The sequence below is a fragment of the Momordica charantia genome (genome assembly GCF_013281855.1).
Source record: "Momordica charantia cultivar OHB3-1 chromosome 6 unlocalized genomic scaffold, Mcharantia_2.0 BLBB01000006.1, whole genome shotgun sequence".
Taxonomy (NCBI): Eukaryota; Viridiplantae; Streptophyta; class Magnoliopsida; order Cucurbitales; family Cucurbitaceae; genus Momordica; species Momordica charantia.
The window spans coordinates 13,678,318-13,689,028 of record NW_028275164.1 but is presented as its reverse complement, the minus strand read 5'-3'; the positions used below and the strand labels follow the sequence as shown (position 1 = coordinate 13,689,028).

Below are 10,711 nucleotides of genomic sequence, written 5' to 3'. Positions count from 1 at the left end.
CGATCCAAGCCCAATCCAACTTTAGCTCATCAACTTAGGCCCATGGATTAGGCTATGAGCCTAGGTTTGAGTTGTTGGGCCGGCCCAAGCAATACTTGAGGTCCGTAGGACTTGGGCCATTACTTCTTTGGGCTGGGCCAGCCCGGCCCGACCCAATAATGAGGCTGACTTAAGAGGTTGGCCCGGCATGAGGAATCATGATCGAGGTAAGAAAACTTGGACTTTTGAGAAGCCACGTATACCTCTAAGAATCCAATCATCGCATGCCACATGTGAGTTGAGAAATCATCTCCAACAGTTAGAACATGGAAAAGCTTGAATATGAAAAATTTTGTCAATTTATTTCAAAAATTATTTTAAAAATTTTATGATTTTAATTTTAGTTAAAATTAATAATGGAATACGAGAAGATTAATATTAAAAAGTTGGACATTTTATTCCTAAAGATTAATTCTAAAATTTATGAGCTTACCTTTTATTATAATTAATAATGAAATTTTAATAGTTTTACGATCTTCTTGGACTCCTAAATTATATAAGGAGTCCTATCTTTTACTTAAGTTTTTTTATTGCTATCCAATTATTTTGTCATGATGTGCTCAAAAGAGATGATGAAGATGTTTACCAATTATCCAATATCAAATTAATATCCTTAGTACGCATTGTTTACCAATTATATAGCATTGTGTTAAAATAGAAAAGAAGATGTTTCAACAAAACAATCTCAAACACATGTACCAAGTTTACTAGTTATAAAGTTCTTTTATAATTGAAAAAACTAATTTTATAATTACTTTTGTTCTAAATTTTAATGCTGATTAGAATTCTTTAAAATAGCTATATTTTAAAATAAAAAAATAACACTACTACTTTGCAACTTCTACGTATCACGTGCCTGACATGTGTTACAAATTAGAAATACTAAAAGTCTAAAGATTGAATTTTTAAAATTAACAGACCTGTTAAATACAACTATTAAAGAAGATGGACTAAAATTGTAAACTATCAAACCTCTCTATACTATATTAAAAAGGGTAGATCTTGAAAAAACAAACTTAGACCATTTTGTCATTTATAAAATTTTATATTTATTATGCATACCATTATTTTTCCAACATGAGCTTAGCTTAGAGGTATTTAGCATCCCTCAAGAGGTTATGAGTTATGTTATAGTGAACACAAGCAAAGATTAGACCGGAGAAGAAGCGCACGGGCCAAGTAAGCGCCAAAAAACATCGACCCGGGCCAACTTGGGTCTACCTCAGCCGACCAAGCGCCTCGGCACCGAGAAGGCCCGACGCTGGGCAGTTCTCGACCCCCGGCCGAGAACGGTAACGGCCCACCTGACCGTTCCGCAGTACCTCCCGTTTCGTAGTTACACCCGTAACGGATCTGAAATCTACTAGGATTCAGATGGGGCTGCTATAAGAAGGAAAAGGACGGAACCGTAGAGGTATGAAAAAAGATACCCTACTCTCTATACTATAATTCCATATCCATCACTCTCCTTGCTAACTTAGGCATCGGAGCCCATGTGACTGGAGTCATACCGGTTCAGGTTTGATTGGTTTTGCAGGTTCTTTGTCCCCTACTTATCAAGTTTGGTGCAAACCTCGGAAGGAACCAGGAGAGCAAAATTCACGCATCAACAATTGGTGCCGTCTGTGGGGACGACACAGTCCAAACCTAGATCTGCTGAGGCGAAACCCAGATCTGTCGAGGTGAAACCCAGATCTGTCGAGCCGAAACCCAGATCTACCGAGCCGAAACCCAGATTTGTCGAGGCGAAAATCAGATCTGACGAGGTGAAAACTAGATCTACCGAGGTGAAAACCAAATCTGCCGAGCCGAAACTTAGATCTGTCGAGACAAAACTCAAATCAGAAAAGGGTAGAATGGAGCAGGTCGATGCAAGCCCAGGTGAAGGTTGGTAACACTTTGAAAAGAAGATCCAGACCGAAGCTATTGACCACTCGAGAAAAGCAAGTCCAAAGCCCAGGTCATCGACTTAATCCGACTACCCCCAACAGGGGAGAACCGACTGAGGAGGTAGACTCTGTTCCTCTGACAGCCGAGGATCGACGAGTCAACATTATAACCATATTGGGGGATGAGGAAAGGGAAAGTCTTATAAACTTCCTCAGAAGCAAAGCCGACGTGTTCGCATGGTCAGATAAGGACATGCCAGGAATCGATCGAGGAGTCATGGTACACCGACTCAACGTTGACGAAAGCTGTAAGCTAGTCAAACAGAAGCGACGTGCGTTCAACCAAGAAAGGAATGAGATTGTAGCTAAACAGGTGGAAGAGCTACTGAAAGCAGGCTTCATTCGAGAAGTACATTATCCCTAGTAGATATCCAACGTAGAGCTAGTAAAAAAGTCAAACGGTAAATGAAGAATGTGCATCGACTTCACAGGCCTAAATAGACCAACTGGTTGATGCCACTGCGGGACATGGGGGATTGAGTTTCATGGACGCCTACTCCGGGTATAATCAAATCAAGATGCATTTACCAGATCAGGAGAAAACCTCTTTTGTCACAAGCCGAGGTTTGTATTGCTACACGGTGATGCCGTTCGGATTGAAGAATGCAGGTGCGACCTATCAACACATAGTAAATCAGATGTTTGCAACCTTAATCGACAAAAATATAGAAGTCTACATGACGATATGCTAGCAAAGAGTCGAAAAAGCAAGCGACATGAGGAGGACTTGGTAGAGGCATTTGACATTTTGAGAAAGTACAAGATGAAGCTGAATCCTACTAAGTGCCATTCGAGGCAACCCTGGCAAGTTCCTAGGATTTTAGTGCACCAAAGGGGAATCGAAGCCAACCCGGATAAGATCAAAGCCGTTTTGAAGATGGATCCACCCAAGAATCTAAAGCAATTACAGGGACTCAACGGAAGGATAGCAACACTCAACAGATTTGTTAGCCGCTCAACTGACAAGTGCTTGCCGTTCTTCAAAATTCTAAGGAAGAAAGGGCAATTTGAATAGACAGAAGAGTGTGAAGCTGCCTTTAAAGAGCTAAAGCAATATGTAGGGACAGCCCCACTCCTCACGAAGCCGGTCGCGGGTGATGAACTCTACCTGTACTTAGTCGTATCCGACACTGCAGTGAGTTCCGTGTTGATAAAAGAAGAAGATGGACGATAATCTCCAGTTTACTACACAAGTAAAGCAATGGTAGATGCAGAGCTTAGATACCCATGAATTGAGATGTAACGCCCCAGGAATTTCACCATTTCCAAACAGGGACCGTTACTAAGACTACCTAAAATTTTCACATAAACAAGAGAATTATCTTCACAACAATACTAAGCAATAAAACTACCACGCTTCTCCTGCGCTACTCTGATTTCCAACACTCACGAGAGCTTGAACAATTAGAACAACAACACCACAGATTTAAGAGAAACTCACATCCTATACAGATAAACCATTTAATACCGACTTCACATTACCAAACCCTTCAAGGAAACCTCTACTAACTATAAACCATCCACTAAATGAATATTAACATCTCGAATGGCAATGAAGCAAAAACTAATTCAAGTACGATCAACTTAAACAAATGTATTCATAAATATCTTAAGTAGGTTACAATCCCGTAGTTCAAGAAGCTAACAAAATTAATGCTCTAAAATGAATAATGAATCGGCAACCTTACAACATCCTTTAGACAATAAACTAAACAAAACCAACCACTAACAACTCAACTACAAGATTAAATAGCCACAACTATCTTAACTAAAAGAAGTTAATTGCACGCAGCATAACTAATGGTCTTTCCGATCAAGCCTCCTCCTCGCCATCACCATCCCAAGAGCTAGCTCGATACCTGCAAACTGGAGGGGAAAAAGAGGGATGAGTACAACCATAGTACTCAGTAAGCAGCCCTTATCTGAAGGGTCACGCGCAACAGCATACTTATCAAGGAAACAACGTATCATGCTTATCAAGAATCAACATATCATGCTTATCACAACTCTCGAGCTTTGAATAGATAGAAACATATCACAAGAAACAGTTTATGCAAATGTTTAACTATACATGTACCGTACATGTCAAACTCATCCTTACACATTAACACACTAGTTCTCTTTCTTGATTCCTCCAAGGCTTACTCATTAGAATCGCATCGGCCCTTGCCATTTATCCCCAAAGCCCGACACTCATCTACAGAGGCTTGGCGTTCAACCTTGCCATTTATTCTCAAGGCTTTGAACTGTGCATCGACCCTTGACCATTTTTACCCAAGGCCCCGATAGTGTTCCTTCCAAAAGACTGCTCGCATCGACCCTCGACCGTTTTTACCCGAGTCCTCGATACTCAGTTAGTGACGTATCAGCCCGCGACCATTTATACCCGAGGCCCTGACACTCACCCATTCACTTTCTCCAAGAATCCAACTCTCACCAGAGTCTTACTATATACTCTCTTAAGCCATGACCCATGCATATTTCAGCTCACAAACACATTCAGCATGCTTCTACAACATAAACAACATTCTAATAATGAAATGATAAACCAGTCATGCTTTCGCAATGTTACATTTCTTAACAACAGCTCCACAATGAGTTTTGTCGCAACAAAGCATAACCAAACAAATTTTAAACAATTAGGGCCCAACAATGTTCACCCAAAACACTTAATATCTAACATCAATATTCAATAAGCATTGCTAGATATAATAAACACACGAAACACGCCGAACAATTCATGCATATTCAGACAACAAACATCTCCACAGCAATTCTCAGCAGTTTAGCAAAGCAGAAATTACACCATTATCACCGACAGATAATCAACACTACTCCAAGTATACAGATTAACACAACGAGAGCTGTTTATCACAATGACGTAACAAAATTAATATTAAACGCCACAAAACCAGCACATTAGAGACCATTTAACATACATTAACGCACGCACACGCCCCTTGTCTACTTACTTGTTATGTCTCAAAACTCTCACAAGAGTCCTACTGCTACTACGTCATGCCTCATGCATCAATAATTTCATAACAGTCCAATATGCGATACGCCAAAATGATCATAAGTAAAAACTAATCAATTTAAAATAGTCCAACATGATCCAACAACTCCAACAGGCATTGTTCACAGAAGAGGCACACCAACAACTTAACCAAAATATAATCGATAGATATCCAGCATACATCAACCACAACTGATTTCTCATAAATCGTCAATATGCTTTCGAAACAACAGATTATAGTACGAGTATACAATTTTCATCATGAAAACCAATTAAAGCACAACAACAATTCGAACATAGTCATCCAAGGTTACTTGGTTACAATTTATTCACACAACCACATAATTTTCCCGAGATATATCAACAGTTTTATCAACAATGACGTTTACTAAATGATAACAACGATAAGCAATCATGCAAATATCACACATGGGCACACGAGCAAACAACCATATCATATCAGCACACAACAACCAATCCCTCCAGTAAGAAACTACTTACAACAATGGCCATAACACTACTAAGCTTGTCGAAGGGTTCCTAAATCCAAAAGCAAACCAAACTTGATTAGAGTTCATGTTAGAAACACTTAGTTTGCATCGAAAGTAAGTTTAGATGATCCGTTACCTATTATCTCACCATAAAACCTCTTGGATAAGGAGTGGGTCAACGCCGAGGAAGTTCGGGCTCCCACAACCGAGTTCGAAAGGCCTTAGACTTGCTGGCCTAAGCAGAAAACCGATGGGTATTGCTGATTTGAGTCTGAACATGAGTGGGTCGACATCAAATCAAAGCCGGAGGGAGTGGGTAACTCAAATCAAGCTTGGATTGGTGTGGGTAAGCGCCGAATATCGCCAGAATAAAAAAACGCCACAATAATGCTGCTGAAATATCACCGCCACTGTAGACCGTCGAAACTGACGCGAACCGTGTAGAACCGTCGCCCGAAAGGTTGTGCCGCCAGATCTGGGCTGAAGCCAAACTCGCCAGATCTGCTCGCAACTTGCCGGATCTAAGCTCGAAAACACGAAGCCACTACACCATAAAGCTGGAGGGAGTTGCGCCGCTGTTGATCGGGAGAAGAGACATCGGAATATGCTGCAACACGCCCAACCCGATGTCACTGCCTCGTGGTGTCACCGTTTCCATCGCTGACATACTGCTTCAGCTGCGAGTCCACCGTCTGCCGTCAATTCTGGGGATGCATCGTCGGAGAACACGGGTACGATCGCCGGCGATGAAGGCTGTTGGGGCGGCGGGTGGAGCTGGGGGGAAAGGTTGGGGAAGAAGAACAAGAACAAGATGAAAAAATTAGATTTAGGGTTTTCTTTTTTTTTCTTTTAATTTGGTTTAATTCCTTTTTCTTTTACTTTGTTTTAAAACTTATAGCCAAAACCCCAAATCTTAAAGGAAGCCCAAATAAATAACACGAAGGCCCAAAACAAGAAGCCCAAAATTTCACTTTAAAAATCAAATAAAACCCACAACAACCCGAAATAAAATAACTAACTTAAACTCTAATAGCCAAGAATAATAATTCAATAAGTAGAAATTAAGAGTCCCCAAAAACCATGATTTAAGATTTAACTAAAAATCTCCTACACTGATCGAGAACTTAAATTATCTTAATCCAATGAAATTAAACTTAATTCTAATTTAGCCAAAAATTAGAATTTCAAAATTATAAAATCCAAGAATTAAAGTTATCAGCTTAGGGAAAAAAATTCAAAGACACTATTTATCTCTAAAACGACGAGTCAGAGAACGCGTGACGTTACATGAGAAGTTGGTATTAGCCCTGGTTACTTCAGCTCGGAGACTACGTCCATATTTCCAAGCCCACAAGATAACTGTCCTCACCAATTTTCCCTTACGACAAATTTTGCAAAGGCCAGACACTTCAAGGCGACTGATGAAATGGGTCGTGGAGCTCAGTGAGTACGACATTCAGTATAAGCCAAGAACTGCCATTAAAGGGCAGGCCATGACAGACTTCATAGCAGAATTAACACCAGTGGAGCCTCAACTATGTAGCATCAACCCACAACTAGTTGAGGAAGAGCTACCTTAGACGCTCTACGTAGATGGATCATCAAATTTTCGGGGATGTGGAGCAGGACTTCTATTAGTCTCTCCAGATAAGGAGTGATTCGAATACGCACTGCGATTCAGTTTCCATGCATCCAACAATGAAGCCGAATACGAAGCTCTAATAGCAGGGTTAAAGGTGGCCAAGCACATTGGGGTCAAGAACATACTGATATTCAGTGATTCGCAGCTAATTGTAAGTCAGGTAAAAAAGGAATTCCAGGCTAGAGAACCACGGATGACGAAATACCTTTCTCGAGTAAAAGACCAGCTTGGCCATTTCTCAAAATATAAGATTCGACAAATTCCTCGTACCCAGAACGTCAATGCGGATCCATTAGCTCAACTAGCTGTAGCTTATGAAACCAACCTAGGAAGAACTGTGTCGGTCAAAATTTTGCCCGAACCGAGCATAGAAGCTTAGTGAGTAATGGATATCGACAAACAAGGGCAGCTAGAAGAAAACTGGATGAGCCCCTTGATCAAGTATTTGAAAAATGGGATCCTACCTACTGAGAAGATAGAGGCCCAACAACTACAACAACGAGCGACCAGATATGTGCTTAAAGACGAAAGTTTGTACAAGAGAGGCTACCCACTGCCACTTTTAAAATGTTTAACGCCCGACGAGGCTGACTATGTCATGAGAGAAATACATGAAGGCGTTTGTGGGAACCACTCCGAAGCACGATCCCTAAGTCACAAAATAGTACGATAAGGGTATTATTGGTCGACCATGCTAAACGGCACGATACAATTCACTAAAAAATGTGACAAATGCCAGCGGTTCGCAACAATACCTAGGCAACCGCCAGAACCCTTAACAAACATAATAAGTCTCTGACCCTTTGCTCAATGGGTGATAGACCTTATAGGTCCTCCCCCATTAGGAAATGGTCAAACCAAATTTGAAGTAGTGGCAGTCGACTATTTCACCAAATGGGCTGAAGCAAAAGCTGTAGCTACTATTACGGAGAAAAATGTCACCGACTTTATTTGGAAAAATATCATTTGCCGTTTTGGAATACCTTACACCATTATCAGTGATAACGGGAAGCAGTTCGACAATACTGCTTTTCGAGAGTTTTGTAGGGAGTTGGGCATTAAGTATATCTGTTATTCACCAGCACACCCACAAGCTAATGGGCAGATTGAAGCAGTCAACAAAATCATCAAAAGGATTCTAAAAACCAGGTTAGAGAAACTCAAAGGATTATGGGCAGAAGAACTTCCCACCGCATTATGGGCCTACAGAACTACACCTTGTACATCGGCGGGAGAAACGCCGTTCTCACTATCATTTTGGTTCTGAGGCAGTAGTGCCAGTAGAGATTGAGCTTCCTTCCCCAAGGGTATAGCAGTTCAGTCTACTAAGCAACAATGAGTCCATACAACTCAACTTCGACCTATTAGAAGAACATCGAGAAGCAGCGCGACTACGAACGGCTGAATACAAGAATCGAATAGCCCGATACTACAACTCGAAGATTAAGAAGCGTGACTTTAAAGAAGGTGATCTAGTCTTGAGAAAGATCATGCCTAATACCAAAGAATCAACTAGTGAAGCATTCGGGGCAACGTGGGAGGGCCCATACAAAGTCACTAAGGTGGTTTGAACAGACACTTATACCTTGAAGACCAACAAGGGAAGGCCTTACTACACCCATGGTACGTCCAACACCTCAAAAAATACTACCACTAGTTCAACGCGTTTATTTTAGGTATTAAAAGTCTTCGACATTTGACATAATACTTGAGTTTTTTATATTTATTCTAAAATAAATCTCTTAAGCATGAGGCATTATATATGAGTATCTACGACCAGTCAAGAAACTCAAAATTGGGACATACCTAGAAGCAAGCCAAAAAAAGCTCAGAATGGTCAAAACTAAAGCATGCGAATACATGATATAGAACTATTTGGCATAAAAGCCAAATAAGTTAGAAATCCGAAAATATCAACGCTATTTTTGCTAAAGTTAGATCCTAGAGTTAAAGAGGAACGGTTAAAATCGGGTGAAGGTAAAACCAGGCTCAAGAAACTTGATTGTGATCAAAGAAAATTGGAAAAACTGCCAGTTCATGAGATAATATCGACGAGCTCAAAGTACAAAACGATTAGCAAAAACCAAGCATAAAAAAAATCCAAAACTGGATACAAAGAAGCTTTTGATAGAAGCCCTATGGGTTAGAAACCTTGGTGTAGCTAACCACTAGTACACATACAAATTATGCTATGAATGATATCGTGATAGCAGCAAGTGACAGGTACTATGAAAACAAAAGTCTTGACACAATCATTCGTCTTCTGTTTTGAGAGTGGGGGTCATTGTTATAGGGAATACAAGCAAATATTAGACCGGGGAAGAAGCGTACGGGTCAAGTAAGTGCCGAGAAACGTCGACCCGGGCTAACCTGGGTCGACCTCAACCAACCAAGCACCTCGGCGCTGAGACCTCCTCGGGGCCGAGCAGTTCTCAGCCCCCAGTTGAGAATGATAACGGCCCACTCGACAGTTTCGCAGTACCTCTCATTCCGCAGTTACACCCGTAATGGGTCTGAAATCTACCAGGATTCAGATGGGGCTGCTATAAGAGGGAAAGGGACGGAACCCTAGAGGTATGAAAAAAGACACCCTACTCTCTATACTATAATTCCATATCCATCAACTCTCCTTGCTAACTTAGGCATTGGAGCCCGTGTGACTGGAGTCACATCAGTTTAGGTTTGATTGGTTTTGCAGGTTCTTTGTCCCCTGCTTATCAAGTTTGCTGCGAACCTCGAAAAGAACTGGGAGAGCAAAATTCACGCATCAACAAGTTGGAAGCCCCCATCACCAATTTTTGTACTAAAAAAAAGCATATCATTTGTAATTTTAATAATTTTAATCTATACTATATTAAAAATGGAGGATCTTGGAAAAACATTTTTAGACTATTTTGTCATTTATCAAATTTATATTTACTAAGCATACACTGTTTTATTTTAATAATTTTAATCTGTACTATATTAAAAGGGGATCTTTAAAAAACATTTTAGAGCATTTTGTCCTTTATCAAATTTTATATTTACTAAGTATACCATTTTTAATTTTAATAATTTTAATTAATAAAAATATAAAAATTATGAATGTGAAAGAGTCTGTATTTATGTATTTATTTCTAGCCAGTGTTACTTTAATTGGAATTAGTAATATAATTAAAAAGGTGTTGGAATCTAAAAAAATTTCCAACTTATTCATCTCCTATATATATATGAAAATCATCTCTATTTTTTTAATATCATAATTTAGCTCTCCCTTAATTTTGATATCTTGTTCTAATAAATTATTTAGCAAGGTCACATTGTATAATGAACTATCGGATCGAGTATCTCAATTTACGTGCATTTGCACGTGGCAGTCCAAACCAGGGTGTCCAAGCTCCATGACAAGCCCACGGACACAAAAACATTTGGCGCGCGCAGCCAATCCTCTGGTAACTGACTTCTGACTTCTGAGGCAGGCGGGGTTCGATTCCATTTCCGCAGTTGACATTTCCAAAAATCTCCTATTAACCTATTTCCTAATTTTCCATTTTTACTCTCTCTGTGGTGTGCTCGTTTTCTCAAATATTCTTTC

General features: G+C 40.1%; 1 protein-coding gene and 1 long non-coding RNA gene across 2 annotated transcripts; one reads left to right on the top strand and one right to left on the bottom strand.

Annotated features, from left to right (window-relative positions):
• Nucleotides 1-2,673: 2,673 nt before the first annotated feature.
• Nucleotides 2,674-3,003, top strand: LOC148210728 (uncharacterized). Its single transcript, XM_088125164.1, has one exon. It carries the CDS (start codon nt 2,674-2,676, stop codon nt 3,001-3,003), a length of 330 nt encoding a protein of 109 aa, XP_087981290.1.
• Nucleotides 3,004-3,562: 559 nt separating this feature from the next.
• On the bottom strand, nt 3,563-6,358 carry LOC148210727 (uncharacterized). Its single transcript, XR_015791338.1, has 3 exons — nt 5,632-6,358; nt 5,506-5,544; nt 3,563-3,854 (listed from the first exon to the last, which is right to left on the bottom strand). It is a non-coding gene; the product is annotated as an uncharacterized LOC148210727 (long non-coding RNA).
• Nucleotides 6,359-10,711: the final 4,353 nt, after the last annotated feature.